Raw genomic sequence first — 16370 nt, forward strand, 5'->3', positions numbered from 1 at the left:
AGTTTTCAAACCAGAGCCGCGGAGCTCGACGCTGTTTACTGCGGATTACCAGCAGAGCTTATTTTAGTGCAGGGAATTTTTAATACGGACAAAACACAAGTTACAGGTAAGAATACTCAACGGGAAACACGACACGCAGTTAGTCTAGTCATAAAAGTGATTTTTTTCCAAGAAAGCAGATTGATAAACTATGGTTACATGTTAGTAAATTCTGAAGAGGGCAGAAAATGCAGCTTCGCGTAGGCGTATAGCGTTAAGGCCGCCAGCGGAGACATTCTTTAAGCGTTTTAATGATCGACAGTTCAGCTAGATAACATGGGAGGTTAGCTCGCTTTCGGTTCTTAACAAGAGTTGCGTTGTCTGTTAGCTGAAATAGCTAGGTTAGCAAAGTCACTGTAGCTTTCTGATTATTTTGCTTTTCTATGTTTCTTTTTAGCCAAAGTGGAACTCCAAATTGATTTTTGTACGGCTAAATCATTTGTTTACTGTTTGTTGGCTGTAGGTTATCTAGCTAACTTACAGGTCTCTTATTTACTGAGGCCTCAAATTTAAATTGTCACCGTTTGTTATCGCCGCCTATGAGTCAGTAATACAGTGACCTATTAAATTAACAATAGGTTGCACTTAGGTAGCTAAACATTGAATGTGTAGCATTTTATTCACCATGTAACATATAGCTAGCTAGCTTGCTTAAAATGCCCTAGGCTTTCTAGCGAGGAGCCTTTTGTTTTGTTTTAGGGAACTAACGTTAACCATACATTAATCCAATCCTTCTGTAATTAATTTTATTTTTCCCCTTATTCTTTTGCTCGTTATTAGCTATGTTTGACAGGTTTGCTCTGGCTTCTACTGTTTTAGCGATGTTATCACGTCTAAATTAGTTGTGCAGCTGCGTGAAACTACTGGCCTCACTTGAGTTGCATGCTTAGCATAATCAAGAATAGCGATAGCTAAGTCCAGTAGTCGCTAATGATCGCAATTGTTTGGGATAATAGTAATTAAGCGGTCTACGCTGGCTGCAGTCATTTCCCACAGTCGTTAGATTTTAGTCCTGTTGTGCTGCAACAGGCAAATGTAAATTGGGTGGGAAGCAAATAAATGTAACTAAAGTAAACTATAAATCCATTCATTGAGGTATCAGAAGGGCTTCTGAAAACAAAGTCCATTTAACATGTTTACCATGTAAATTCTAGCAAGTTTAGAGGGCAGCAACGAGTGAAGGTTGTTTAGACAGAAGTGTTCTTTGCTCTCATCTTCGATCTCGCAAAAACATGCAGCTTTGCTTAAAGTTTTTTTTTTTGTTTGTTTGTTTTTTCATGCATTTATTTTTGATGTGCTCGTGCCGCTATTCATCACTTTACGAAGCTTGAAATAAGCATTTGTGTGTCTGAGACATTGGGACTAATTTCGCAGGAGTTTTGACTGAGTTCTCTTTGAATACTCTTTCAACTTGCTTGCACTCATCAGATTCATTTGCTTGTGAGGGTCTGAAGCACAACTGATGATACAAAAAATTCCATCTACATTTCCACCAGAGAGGTCTCCAAATCCCCAAATGTTACATAGTGCTGCTTCAACACTACATAGAATTCTTTGTAGACATCTGTGCTCACAGTGCTAATTTGGCAGTACAACCAGTGCTAGCTATTAAGTAAACATAGCTAGTGAGTAAGGTGTCCAATCTGGCCACTTTAGGCTCATCTTTTTAATAGTTAAATCGTTAGTTATTTATTACTGTTAATCGTCTACTAAAATGTCTTGATTGTGACAGCCCTAGTGATAGCTGTAAAACATCACACTCCATTTTATTTTAAATGTACAAAAACTGATCAGCTGTCTTCATTACATGTCCTTCGCAGTATGGACTCTCGCTTTGCACATCTGTACAAGCGAGACAGCAGTGTCTCCATGATACGAGTGAAGATGTCCAGAAGACGTTCTCAGACACAGAAAGAGAACAGGGAGAGGATGCAGAACCAGCGCAGACACCTGGACCAGCTCCCAGAGCTGGAGCTCTCAATGGATGTGTCAACTCTTGAGAAGTCCATTGTCCATGCCCAAAGGAGTGAATGCAAAAAAAAAGCAGATAAAAGTAAGCCCGCTCGTCTCTCACTTGTTGACAGTCACTGCTCAGCACATTTGTGTTGGTTTTAAGTTTAGCATGCCCAACATAAGCAAGCAGCAGTTTTTTAAGTATGATGTACAGTACAAATAACTCCAGGTTATAATTAATGACCAGGTAACAGTGCTGTAGAAGAGAGGAAAAAGATGCTCGAACGTTTCAAAGAGAATAAAACACTGCAGAAAGAGAAAGAGAAGCGGGAGAAGGAGAAGAAAGGAGTGTTTAAGGTCGGGCTCTACCGCCCACAGCCCCTGGGCTATCTGCCTTTGAATCCCGTTGTGCCGAGCACAGTCAAGGTGAGCAGGTTAAACAGTTCCACTTCAACCTGTATTTACGTGTACACTGAGTATTGGGGTTGTAATGCTCAGTGACTAAAATCATCTTTCAGAGCACGGAGTCTATGCAGTTTACCAGAGTAACTCGTTCGATGAAGCAGCAGCAGCTGAAGGTACATTTGTGTGCTAAAGGGGAATTCCACAGATTTTTCTAAATTTCTGCATAACCTTCACACGTCCTCTGAGTTGTTTATGTATTTATGTACTTTTAAGGTGTAATGTTAATAATGGGATTCTAGCAGTAATAAACAGTAGAAAATACTACCAATGCTACTATAATGGTAGAAAATACTACTTTACTTTAAAATGCCCTTCTTTAAAATGTATCTATCCACCATGAATGGCATGAATGTTTGAATCCAAAACTGTATCACAAAATAAACATAAAGCAATGTCTCAGACAGCAAGCGATTCTGACTTGGTACATTTGTCTAAAATGGTACACTGATCAATTTAATTATGCAGAATTTTTTTTTAATAATCGGTAGAATTCCCCTTTAACTGTACAGCACTAATATTTCACTTACATGAGCGCATGTATATGTATGATTATGCAAGTCTCCTTTCTTTCTAACGCAGCTGCCAACTGAAAAACAAACTGCACCAAAGAAAGGTATCTGATCTTACAGTGGAGTGTGTGAACATTTTAATTTTAATGTATATTAACACTGTTTGTTTGAAAGCTCTTAGTTCTGTAGGCAGTAAACCAGTTCTACTTCTTTTGTTCATCAGTTGAGCATGCACCTAGTGCTAGAGTTAACAAGCCAGCAGCCAAACCCAGTGGCAGAGGCAGAACTGATGCAGGTAAATGGTCTCTGACAGCATTTTCAATATGACTTTTGGCTTACAGACAGTTATTTACTTTGTTTGTATGAGCAGACTTTGGAAGAATTCACCAAATCTCATGTCCTTCACAGCTGAACCAGCGGTTAGGGCCCCAACTACACGGTCAGCTGCTAAAGCTTCAGCAGCAGCTGTTCCAGCCAAAGCTGTGATTAAACCTGCTTCAGGTGCACTTTTAATAACTTTTCTATTTACTTGATCTATTTCTCAGAATAATGTGTTCTTTTCTGATGTACGTATGTTTCTATTTCATGTAGTTTCTTTTCTCTAATTTATTGTTTTCGTGTTCACCTGCTGTTAGATCTCCGGGCTCTCAAAACAAGACCTGCAAACAGACAGCCAACAGCGCTCTCTGCAGGCAGAGGGAAACCCATGCAAGGTAAAAGCAATCAGCAGTGTGAAGAGTGAAGTCCTATTTTAATATTTCCTTTAAATTTTAAATTTGCTATATACATATCACATTTTTATGTATTGATCTTTTTTTTTATTTAAAAAAAACACCAATATTAGTTTATTTAGTGCATATAGTTTTGTCCCCTTTCTGTTAGTCCATTCATCATGAAATGTCATGAGCAGCTGGCGTTTTTAAGTAATCTGTGGAAAAAATTAGTCACGAGTTATGAAAATTTTATGATGGTGATGAAATGCAAATGCATTATGCAAATAATATACAATTTTTATAAATGCATATACATAAGTTAGATGTTGCTTTCTTAGCAGAAGACACTGCGTCTGTGCCAGCTGTTGAACATACGGTAAGTGAACCTATAAAATTGAGTTTAACTGCTTGTCTGGTCTCGTTTTTATGCCGTACATGTGACATCAGAATACAGTGCTTTGAGATAGTGTTGGTAAATATGAAGGGTGTGTTTCACCAGGAAGCTACAGTGAATCCCTCCTCTGTGAAAGAGAAGACGGTGGAAGAAGCCAAAGTGACTCCAACCTCATTTGCTCCTCAAGGTTTTGTGTTCCAGCCCCCTAGTGGTCTGAGGACCTTCCAGCCTACGCCCCTCTCTCCACACTCTGCTGATGCCTTCCTCTCACCCAGGTACTTATTATTCCTGTGTCAACTCACCTGAGATATGTTTAACAATATGTATGTCAGGACTGTCAGCTGGGGTCAGATTAAAATAATCTTTCCTCTTTTTCTCCCCTAAGTATTTTAATATATTTGAATTTTAAATAGATAATTTTTTTAGAATGCAAAGAAAATAGGTAGGTTACATGACTGCATTAAACCCCACATTCTAAGTCAGTCTTATCTATTAACAACAGGGCACTCAGTGTAAATATTAAGTATCCTCAGAAGCTCACAGTGTTCAGATGTATTGCAGTAGGCTTGTTGACAGTGATTAGCATACGTAGGCTTTACACATACTTTTTGACGTTTTGGCATCATCTGGACCTTATTTATGCAGCTTTAACAGCTTAGCCTTTAGAAAACATTAGTGGATGAACCATTCAGAAGTAACTGTAATCACGGTCATCACTATGTCCTGGCACAGATTTTGTTTTTAAAAAGGGGGTGTTTTGAAATATTCTAATGGATTTTCTTGCTCTTTCTAGCTTCTGTTTTGAAAGCAAGACTGAGTCTACCATTCTGGCTCTCCCATCATCAGAATCCTTTGCTGCTACTGCTGCTTCTCCTCTTTCCTCTCTTCCATCCTGCTCTTCCAATCCTGCACCAGCCCCTGTTGCTCCCTCTTCTCCCCCTCCTTTTGTTTCTTCATCCCTGCTTCCTGCCTCTCCTTCTCTCGTCTCTGCCCCTGTGGAGCCTCAGCACGATGTCTCCTATTTCAGGTAAAAGCAATCCTGCTTCTGTTCTCCTGGTGTTAATATGTATTCTCCTGTGTGTGTGTGTGTGTGTGTGTGTATGTATGTATGTATGTGTGTATATGTGTGTATATGTGTGTGTGTGTGTGTGTGTATGTGTGTGTGTATGTATGTATGTATGTATGTGTGTATATATATATATATATATATATATATATATATATATATATATATATATATATATATATATATATATATATATATATAAAATATTTATTTATTAAATAATCCTGGTCGAAGTCCATGTTTTGTTGATTTTCTTAGTGATGATAATGCATTCTCTACAAAATATAAATGACATTTTCTACACATTTTAGTGTACAGTTTCTGTACATTTGCAGAGCAAAAATATAGCCACAAGCGGCGATGAGCGGGTTCAAGCACGTACAAGCAGTACCAGCCCTTCAGCATTTAGCCCATCGGGCGTAAAAAGGCCTCAAGCTGTTTGAATCTTGTTCAGAGGCCGAGCGAATAGAACCGAAATTGTCAATTCATCAAAAGGCCTTCAGTTTGCATAAACAACGAGCTGAAGTCTTTACCCACATTATAAGTTTCCATTCATATGTACTGAGCCACACTCGTTTGTAGAACATCCAAGAGCTTTTCAACATAGATGTACAGAACTACATGACTAATGGCAGCATTTCTCACATAGTAGCTTTTGCACAGTGGACTGGTTCAGTATTTAACCCATTGACTTGATGTAGGCCATAGTGAGGCTTAATGCAGTCATAATGGGCCCTTTAGGTGTAGAGCAGCTCAGTGAAACTGGGTCAGAATCAGTCAAAAGGCCTCAATATGATATCAGTATTGATGAAGGACTAAAACCATAGATGTTCACCAGGTTTTGGTCAGAATGACCTTTGACCATTGTATAATAAGCCTTTGTATAGTGAAATCTTTGAACAAATAAGGCAAAATACCAGACAAGCCGTACAATTTTTGACATGACATGAGTCAAATGGCACCAATTGTTTATTGAGCTACCTTGTAATAACATTGTAATAGCAATTTAATTGATTTTGAGGTGTTTTTGAGTGCTAAAGCGCCCCTTAAAGGCCAATCTGGACCAAAAGTGGCATACCCCCTAAGAGTCTCAGTATGTAAACATCTTTCAAGTTTTGAGATGATCTGGCCAATTACTGAGTTATAGCAAATCAAGCTAGAAATACCATGACTGCAGTAATTAATTGATTTATCCACACAACACTGAGTTAAAAACTCAACATGTTTTTGATAATTATTTACCTACAGAGGCTCCCGAATCATTCTAGACCAAATTCGAAAGGTTTGGAACATAATCCAGAGACTAGTTAGAAATGCATGTTTTTTTAAACAGTTAATGATTACTAAAAAACGGTGAAGTATTTTAATAAACATATATTGGGAAAATTGTTTGGTATGATGTACTACAGTGGATTCATATGGAATTTCCGCCAACTTTCTAATAATATAGTAATAACATGTAAAAATATGTTTGTTTTTATGAATAGCGCCCCCACAGTGGTCAAATCTTTTGAAACTTGACTGGTTGTTAGGAAATGGATACTTGTAGACACCATTCAAGTTTCATGATGATTGGTCAATGTTAATCCTGTCAAAACCCTGCTTAATTCTGATTGGCTGATGGTGAGCACAAATTTCAATGTATCAAATTGTCCTTAAAATATCACATATAGTATGGGGAGTAGATGCTGCATGCAAAGTTTGAGCTTGATAGCATGTACGGATGCTAAGAAACAGCTATGTAGCATTAACCCCACCCCCTAATAACATATGCACATAAAAATTGAATGAGTACCTCAGAATCTTGTGCCAAATGTTTATGGCAAGTTTGAAATTTTTTGGCTGAACGATTCTTGAGTTACAGATTTTTCAATTAATTCTGAATTAATTTGAATTTATCCAGACGTGTTCATTTGCATATGGCAGCCATGTTGTACAGAAAACTCAAAAATCTTTTGATAATTTTTGATGTTTAGGCTCTTCTGAATTTTTTGAGACCAAATACATGAGGATTGGACGAAAATTGGCGGACTAGTTCGCAAAAGTAGGTTTTGCATATTTCGCAGTATTGCAAAAAATCTAAGTGGGCGGAGCTAAACGGTCCAAATACAAACGTGTTTTGTTTGGACCCAAGGAACCTTTGCTATAGCGCCCCCTTGTGGCCGACTGGCAAGTCTGCAGGACTTACGGTTTGGGCTGTGTGTTCCATTTTAGGGCAGAAAAAGAATAATAATAAGAAAAATCTTGACCAAAACAATAGGGTTCTTGCACGGCTTGCTTGAACCCTAATAAAATATAAAATGAACCATAAATATTGCGCAAGCCGCAAAATATGTTTATTTTAAATTCTGCAAATAAACAGTAATTGTGTATTAAAATGTGCAGGAGTGTGTTAACTTATTTTAAATCAACAAAGTGTCCCTTGACCAGGGGTGCCCAAACTTTTCATACAACTTAAGGTATGTTTTGTAGGGCAGTGATGGCTGACGAGACGAAGCGTTTAACTGGACTCTCAGAGATGTGGGAACTGCGATTTGATGATGCTTCCATACCCGAAGAGAGTGAGTTTTCTGTTAAACCTGTTACTTAAAACAGTTACTCCAAATGTGGTCAAACTGGCAAGATACGTTTGGCAGCTGAAGCTTGCTTCTTAAGTTTTGGGAAGTCTCAAAAAGCAAGTGTTTGTGGTGTTCTCTCTAGTGCGGGATCGCATGCGCACTGCGGTCGGTCAGGCCAGGCTGCTGATGAAGGAGCGTTTTGGCCAGTTCAGTGGTCTGGTGGATGACTGTGACCTGGGACGAGGGGAGAAAATCACTACATGCTCAGACTTGCAGGGGTTCTGGGACATGGTGTATTTTCAGGTGATTACGTGCAAATTCATAAGACTGAATGTCTACTACATTGTTGTATAAGAATGTGAACACTATAGTTTGTGTTTTAAAAACATATTCTTGTAGAAAACTTTGGCCTGTGCGGTGGAGCCAACTTTGAAAACTTTACCTCTTGTTAGGTGGAAGATGTTAATAAGAAGTTTAATACCTTGAAAGAAGCAGAGGCTAGGGGGTGGCAAGAGGAAACTAAGCCTGTTACCAAGCTGAAAAAGGTTGTCAGGGTAAGTACACTAACCTGTAACATGTTTACATATTTGATTTATTCTAGTGAGTTGTAAAAGGTTGATTGTCAAAGCATGTAGATTTTAGCCTATCAGTAGCATATGTCTTTCTGATTGCTATGTTTGTAAATGCTTTTGCAGAAGCCCCCTGTGGCAGGAGGTAAGACTGGAGCAGGTAGTGGTGCCAGCACTGCTGCAAAGAGTCGTCTGGCTGCAGTGAAAGCTGCCATGAAGGCCAAGGCAGCAGCAGAGAAAGCTGCTGTGGCTTCAGATGACACTCCTTCTGCCTCAGATGCCCCAGCTAACCCACTGGCAACCCAGACTGTGATATTTCATGGAGGCTTCTTCCAGGTGGAGAGTCCAGTCAAAGTAGTTGGTAAGAGTGCATTGTGATCTTAATGCTCTTCACAAGAAGCAGTATTGTATTTAACTGTGTGTGCATAGATTGGCTAGACTACTATTTATAAGCCCAATCCCTGCTGCCCACCAGATGGTCCACATTTTTGTCCTAGCTCCCTACATTCCTTGAACCATTAAGGACGCTGAATCCCTGGTACAGGTGAACAGGTAAAAAAAGTGGATTGTCTGGTGGAGTAAACAAAGGGGTATTTCCTGCCTATTTTTTAGTGGCTGATAACAATATTAAGATTTTTGCATTTTACAAAGATTTTACAGTTGTCCATATCAAGTGCTGTGACAGTAATACAGGTGAAAACTCCAAAGATGGTCGACAGTTTTACACAAATATAACATGGCTAAACCAGATATGATTGTTACTGTATATGTTTACATATTTAAGCAGGTACTTCTGAACAAATCAACATAGTGAGTGAATGTAGCATTAGGACGTAACAACAAAGTAGTGCCATTTCTGACTGGACACTGGTATGCATGGGTCAGTGTACACAAAAACCTTAGCAGTTGTAGATAATGGCTATAATTATATTTATTACCTTTTTTATGGTTACCAGCAAATAATATATCCGCCATAGATAAACTGTTCATTCACCATATGATGAATGTGTGCTACATTTTTGCCATTCACCCACAGATTCTCCAAGAGTTCGGCTGAGTGCAGCCCCCTTGCCCCAGTCTTCTCCCTTTGTGTCTAAATTCAACACTCCATGCAGGCAGAAGCGATCCGCTGTCTCACATTCCTCTCCTAATCCACACATTACACTCACTTCCACTGAAGTAGCATCGCCCACTGCAAATCCTGTTGAAGTACCACATCCAGCTGCATATCATACCTGTACCCCTCAGCGCCCTGCTGAACCCCTTCCCTGCTCCTCACAACCACTTCAGTTCAGCCCTGAGCATCACAGACCCAGCCTTCAGGCATCACCTACTGGAGTCTCACACACAGAATCCACCCAACCTGACCGTGACACAAGTGACGACATCTCTCCGATCCAGTCAGACCTTGCAAATGCACCAGTAGATAGTCCAATGCAGGAGTCCACAGAGATAAAGCCACAGATTTCTCCCTGTCAGTCAGAGGCTGAACTGCCTCTCTTTCTACCTGAGAGCACGGATATTAGCCCAGAACCTGAGGGATGCATTCAGGAATCTAATGCGATCACTGCACTGTCCCAAGAGCAAGCAGAAGCACCTATGCTTACTGAACTGAATGGATCCCCATTGGTCTGTACAACAGCAGGTGCCTCCCCTGTTAAAGCTCACACACAGAGTTTCACCCTCTCTCCTCCACCATCTAAAACAGCATCTCCACAAGCACAGATGGCAGAGCGCTTGCTCTCGTCCCCCTCTGGGCCTTTAATGATGTCCATCTCACCACCACGAGTCTGTGTGCTCTCTCCAGCTCCCTCTGACAGTGCCATCATCCCTGTCAGTGAAAGGTAAGCACTGTGTTGCACACAGTCAACTGTAGTTATAGTTTTGCATGGTAGTGGTGAACTTTGTATTAAGTTTGGAATCAGTGCTAAATAAATAATAAAATAAATAAATAAAAAACTGTTATTAAAATTTTCTGTTTTAGTGTCCTATCAAATCATATGTACATTTTAAATAATTATATTATTTGAATAAAATTTATATAAAATTTCAATAAAATAATAAATAAATGTTAATTAATGTGTATATTCCACTGGAATATACAATTATGTAATTGTCCATCCTGATGCTTCTTTCCAGGTCTCCCATCTGTTCAAAAATTGAAATGACTGAAAATCCAGGCCCAAAGGTAACACATCTTATGAGTTTTGTATTATGATGCTGTTTTTGAAATTTACCCCAGGAAATGGTCTTGCCTTTTATAATGTCTTGCTGTTTATTTTGTTTATGAATTTAATTAGAATATTGCTGAGTTGGACTTTGAACGATACCTGCAGCCAACAGCCCGCTGCAGCTTGTCTCCTGTGCAGAGCATGGCAGCAGAGAGGTTTTCGCTTGGGACAGCTGATGCTGAGATGGAGAGTCCTCAGTCTCAGGCAGAGGACTCTGTTCAGGATGTAATAATGACACCTAGAGGTAATTTTGGTATTTGTATTGATGATCACATCTTGGTGTTTTTGGAGGTGGTCTTAAGCACATGGTCTTCAGACACTCATGCTGTCTTTTTCACACTCTTACCTCAGCTCTCCACAGAATTGCACCTTTGGTGTTCACTCCCTGGACTGAACAGGTGGTTTGACTCTTCCCTTAATCTCATTTTCAACAGTTGCATGAAATTTCTTTGATGCCATTGTCTTTATTTATTTATTAGCAGTTTACCATTACACTGGATTGTTATAGAAAATGTCTACACGGTGTGGTAGTTTTGTACTTTCTCAGTGACTGTTTTCATCTTTTAGCTGACGGACAACCCGCTGCCATTCACCCCAGAGCAGAGGGACAGAGTAAGACAGTCCGTGTGTGACCGTGACCTGATGATGTTCACACCCCCCTCCAGCAAATAGTATACACAGTCTTTACTTATATGCTGAGAAATGTTTTTGCTTTTACCTGCATTATTTTGCCTTTAGCAGTAGAATTATTGTTAAAACGATCAGAGCTTAATGTGTTTTGTATACCCCTGAGTGTAAGTTTTGATAACTAATTAAACAAGCTATTTTCAACATATCTGCATTTAATTTTTCTTCTTTTTGCTCCCACTTGGGGGTGATGGCTTCAGGCTCTCAGAGTTGGAGAATGCCACAGGGGTCATAAGAGCAGGGGTTGAATGATTCAGGTCTTCTGGGACATTCCCCTTCTCTTCTTCCTCCTTTTCCTCTGCTCTGCATCTCTCTTCTTGCTCTGCTTCTCTCAGTCTAGGGGGGAAAACAAAGATTATCAAACGAGATATATATGTAAAAAATAAAAATCTCTTCTGTCCAATGACTGCTGGGATCGACTCCAGCAGCCAAAAAAAATTTCTCATCAAAGTACAATGTAAATATACCCTCAAAAGTATAGCAGTGGTTTTAAGGTCCAATTCTGTACCTTAAATACAGTATATTGGCAAAAGTATTTGCTTGTCTGCCTTGACGTGCATATGAATTTGAGTGACATCCCATTCTTAATCCATATGGTTTAATATGGTGTCGGCTCACCCTTTGCAGCTATAACAGCTTCAACTCTTCTGGGAAGGCTTTGCACAAGGTTTAGGAGTGTGTTTATGGGAATTTTTGACCATTCTTCCAGAAGCGCATTTGTGAGGTCAGACACTGATGTTGGATGAGAAGTCCTGGCTTGCAGTCTCAACTCTAATTTATGCCAAAGGTGTTCTATCGGGTTGAGGTCAGGATTCTCTGCAGGCTAGTCAAGTTCTTCCCCTCTATACTCGCTCATCCATGTCTTTATAGACCTTGCTTTGCGCACTGGTGTGTAGTTATGTTGGAACAGGAAGGGGCCAGCCCCAAACTGTTCCCACAAAGTTTGGAGCATGAAATTGTCCAAAATCTCTTGGTCTGCTGAGGCATTAGGAGTTCCTTTCACTGGAACTAAGGGGACAAGCCCAACTCCTGAAAAACAACCCCACACCATAATCCCCCCTTCACCAAACTTTACACTTGGTACAATGCAGTCAGAGAAGTACCATGCTCCTGGAAACCATCAAACCCAGACTCATCCATTGGATTGCCAGACCAAAAAAAAGTGTGATTAGTCACTCCAGAGAACACATCTCCACTGCTCTAGTCCAGCGGTGGTGCTTTACACCACTGCATTCAACGATTTGCGTTGTGCTTGGTGATGTAAGGCTTGGATGCGGCCATGGAAACCCATTCCCCAAGCTCTCTACGCACTGTTCTTGAGCTAATCTGAAGGATACATTAAGTTTGGAGGTCTGTAGTGATTGACTGCAGAAAGTTGGCGACTCTTGCTTACTATGTGCCTCAGCATCTGCTGACCCTGGTCTGTCATTTTCAGAGGCCTACCACTATGTGGCTGAGTTGCTGTCATTCCTGATTGCTTCCACTTTGTTATACTACTGACAGTTGAGTGTGGAATAATTAGTAGCGAAGACATTTCATGACTTGTTGCACAGGTGGCATCCCATCATGGTACCGCACTGGAATTCACTCTTGAGAGCGACCCATTCTTTCATAATGTTTGTAGAAGCAGTCTGCACGCCTAGGTTTTTGGTTTTATACATCTGTGGCCATGGAATTAATTGAAACACCTGAATTCAATGATCTGGATGGGTGAGTAAATACTTTTGGCAATATAGTGTAGGTGAAAAGTATGAATTTGTACCTTTTCATAAATGTATGTTTGAAAACAGGACAATAAAATGTCAATACAATTTAGAAAATATAATTTCAGTGGATTATGGTACAATTATGTTCCCTGACTAAAGGTGCTGAGGTGTACCTTTGACAGTTCCACCCTAGTGACAGTGTCCTACCTTTTGTTTCTGAGAGTGTTTGCTATCAAAAAATTATGCTGCCTTTATGGAGTAATTACAGAGCATTTAATGTCAGCATATTTATTCAAGTACCGAGCATTCTCTTTGGCCTTTTCCAGGGCAGTTCTGTTCTTCGTGCTCTGTCTAAGTCGTTCCTCCTGCACCTCTTCTCTCAACAGAAGGTTGTGTTTATAAGCAGGGAAGAATATCTGTGTAAAGAAGCAGTTGGTCTTTTTGATCCAGTTCTCTTCTTCATTCCTCAACTCTTCCTCAGCCTCTGAATAATAAAAAATCACAATGGAAGACAAATAGTGATGGAAACAACTGCTGTGTAGTATAAACTACCTAGAAAAGTCTTTTCTACAGGTTAACTGCCTAGCATAAGCTATTAATGTAGAATGCCTCAGACAGGACTGTGAGTTAAAAACCTTGTCATTCATGCAAATGATTTTGTAATTTGTGCAAATGTCTTCTATGAAAATTACTAGAGTTTATAATATACACACAACTCCTAAAGCTGTACTGTGTATCTATACTGTTTTGGATACATTTTTAAGGCAGTACAGATTTGTACCTGGGTTTATATAGGGTTGCTTAGGGTCTGTTACAGAAGCACAGCTTGTATCTTTGTGTAACTCTATTCTCACACTAAGCACTGTTTACTGCAGCCAGCTTAGATGTTAGATCAACCCCTGATCTATTATGTAATAACAAGCACTCACTGTTATTGACAAATGACTGCTCTTAAGAAGCATCAAAAGATATTTGACTTATTGCCTTCTTTTCCTAGTGGATAATTTTCAGTCTTCTAAACGTGCCAGTTTCATGAGGTGCTTCACATCTAAAAATTAAGCACTAAAACAATTCCTGAAGATTGCTTAGAAATGTAAACATTCATTTCATAAGTTATAACTGTCCAATGCATTTTAAAGAAATTTGAAGAGATTTCAGTTACAGATAACTGCCAGTGCTTTCATTATGACAATCTAAATGGAAAAAAAATGAATTAGTCTTTGTCTACAATCTGAGAATCAAGGTTAAAGTCTTACCTAAAAGAACAGGACTGATCCCTGGGGATTTTGCACTGCCAGCACCAGGGGAAATGAGATTTGAGGACTGGACTGTTGACTTGTACTGTGGTAGGACAAGATAAAATATGTCAATCAATGGACACAGTTAAGTCTTAAAGTCTTATTAGGAGGCAAAAAAGATAACTAAAGCCTTACGATTAGCTTTAGGTTTATGGAGGGCATTACATTACCTCAACATCTGCACACGTATGAGGTGAAGCCTGCCTGCCAAGCAAGGGGCTTTCTCTCCTTTCACCTCCCGATGTCCTGACAGTTTCATCTTGACATACCAGCTTAGACCGGAAATGTTTAGAGGTTTTGATTCCATCAATTGTCTTCACCTCAACACAACCCAGAAGAGCCTCAAAGAACTCAAGGAACGTAATCTGCAATGAAATTGCAATTTTGAGTACTTGGAGCTATCCTGTAAAAGCTACCTCTATAGCCCTGATCTGATTTCAAAGGATGTACAGTATATTGCCAAAAGTATTCACTCAGCCATCCAAATAATGGAGCTCAGGTGTTCCAATCACTGACATGACCACAGGTGTACAAAACCAAGCACCTAGGCATGCAGACTGCTTCTACAAACATAAGTGAAAGAATGGGTCGTTCTCAGGAGCTCAGTGAATTCCAGCGTGGTACCGTGATAGGACGCCACCTGTGCAACAACTCCAGTCATGAAATTTCCTCGCTGTTATTATTGCACACTCAACTGTCAGTGATATAACAAAGTGGAAGCGATTGGAAATGACAGCAACTCAGTGGTAGACCACATAAAATGACCACTTAAAATGACAGAGCAGGGTCAGTAGATGCTGAGGTGCATAGTGCGCAGAGGTTGCCAACTTTCTGCAGTCAATTGCTACAGACCTCCAAACTTCATGTGGCCTTCAGATTAGCTCAAGAACAGCGCATAGACAGCTTCATGGAATGGGCTTCTATGGCTGAGCAGCTGCATCCAAGCCTTACATCACCAAGTGCAAAGCAAAGCGTCAAATGCAGTGCTGTAAAGCTGCGCCACTGGACTCTAGAGCAATAGAGACGTGTTCTCTGGAGTGAATAATCACGCTTCTCCGTCTGGCAATCCGATGGACAAGTCTGGGTTTGGTAGTTGCTAAGAGAATAGTACTTGTCTGACCAAGAGATTTTGGACAATTTCATGCTCTGAACTTTGTGGAAACAGTTTGGGGATGGCCCCTTCCTGTTCCAACATGTTCCAGCAAAGTCTATAAAGACGGGATGGATGAGTAAGTTTGGTGTTAGAAGAACTTGACTGGCCTGCACAGAGTATTGACTTCAACCCGACAGAACACCTTTGGGATGAATTAGAGTGGAGACTGCAAACCAGGCCTTCTTGTCTAACATCAGTATCTGACCTCACAAATGCGCTTCTGGAAGAATGATCAATAATTCCCATAAACACACTCTTACACAGAAGAGTTTATAGCTGCAAAGGGTGGGCTGACATCATATTAAACCCTACGGATTAAGAATGGGATGTCACTCAAGTTCATGTGTGAGTGAAGGCAGATGAGCGAATACTTTTGGAAATGTATGTATTATAACTTACGCTACTAATTTTTCAAAGCTAACAAGAGAGCCAACCTCTAAATCAAGGTTGCCATGTGCAGAGTTGTAGATTGCAGGATTTTCCGAAGAAAGGATCTCCAACATTCTGGTTGTAGTCAGCTCACTGTCCAGGAGACCAAGATCCTGCAAAGATGGAATGGAATGGGTACACAGGAATGTACGAATATGCACTACAAATAAATTTAAAATAAAACTAGAGATATTATTGAAGGCGAGGTACTTACCTTAAGCATCCAGATGAAGTGCCTGGCAGTCATGGTTTGGTTAGAAAGAGTAGTATTGTTAGCTTTACAGAACACCTGGTATATCTCCCAGCATCTGTCAATATAGTTTAAGCCAATCACAGCACGGAGATGGTGGCAGAAAAGAGGCCCTGCATTCATGAGTGCACAGTTAGACCTTTCACTGATATACTGAAAATGAGTTTGGTGATGGTGTAGAGAAGTGCATATGCTACACAATCAGTAATTTCAGTACCTTTTACATTCTTTGCATTGGGAATGATGTTTTGTTTCATGAGCTTGGAGAAACACTCAACGAGTACATTTTTAGAGGTCCTGAAGTGAGAAGAATAAAGAGATATTTTAAGCTACAACCTTTACAATATGGT

The 16370-nt window shown here is 39.9% G+C and overlaps 2 protein-coding genes across 5 annotated transcripts in view; one reads left to right on the forward strand and one right to left on the reverse strand.

The window, feature by feature from the left end:
* dlgap5 (discs, large (Drosophila) homolog-associated protein 5) lies at positions 1–11338 on the forward strand. Of its 3 annotated transcripts, none has more exons than XM_017705556.2 (20): positions 1–106; positions 1860–2092; positions 2240–2418; positions 2511–2570; positions 3037–3070; positions 3190–3261; positions 3375–3467; positions 3602–3679; positions 4018–4055; positions 4179–4348; positions 4867–5100; positions 7612–7700; positions 7840–8000; positions 8150–8251; positions 8393–8627; positions 9303–10110; positions 10406–10454; positions 10567–10741; positions 10849–10895; positions 11065–11338. In XM_017705556.2, the coding sequence occupies exons 2-20, from the start codon at positions 1861–1863 to the stop codon at positions 11167–11169; spliced, it is 2961 nt and encodes a 986-aa protein (XP_017561045.1). In that variant the 5' UTR covers positions 1–106; position 1860; the 3' UTR covers positions 11170–11338. The 3 variants fall into 3 exon arrangements, with proteins under 3 accessions (XP_017561045.1, XP_017561046.1, XP_017561047.1); XM_017705557.2 differs by having other exon boundaries at positions 4021–4055; positions 11065–11169; XM_017705558.2 differs by lacking the exon at positions 10849–10895.
* The window catches only part of rsph10b (radial spoke head 10 homolog B), a 9208-nt gene continuing 4150 nt past the window's right edge, over positions 11313–16370 (reverse strand). For both annotated transcript variants that reach the window (XM_037544406.1, XM_017705560.2), the window contains exons 12-18: positions 16238–16317; positions 15985–16133; positions 15776–15883; positions 14359–14553; positions 14147–14231; positions 13191–13374; positions 11313–11520 (exon numbers count right to left, since the gene is read on the reverse strand). In XM_037544406.1, the coding sequence (XP_037400303.1) occupies positions 11340–11520; positions 13191–13374; positions 14147–14231; positions 14359–14553; positions 15776–15883; positions 15985–16133; positions 16238–16317 (982 nt within the window). In that variant the 3' untranslated portion in view covers positions 11313–11339. The remainder of the gene's footprint in view (positions 11521–13190; positions 13375–14146; positions 14232–14358; positions 14554–15775; positions 15884–15984; positions 16134–16237; positions 16318–16370) is intronic.

Source organism: Pygocentrus nattereri, chromosome 13 (assembly GCF_015220715.1).
Source record: "Pygocentrus nattereri isolate fPygNat1 chromosome 13, fPygNat1.pri, whole genome shotgun sequence".
Taxonomy (NCBI): Eukaryota; Metazoa; Chordata; class Actinopteri; order Characiformes; family Serrasalmidae; genus Pygocentrus; species Pygocentrus nattereri.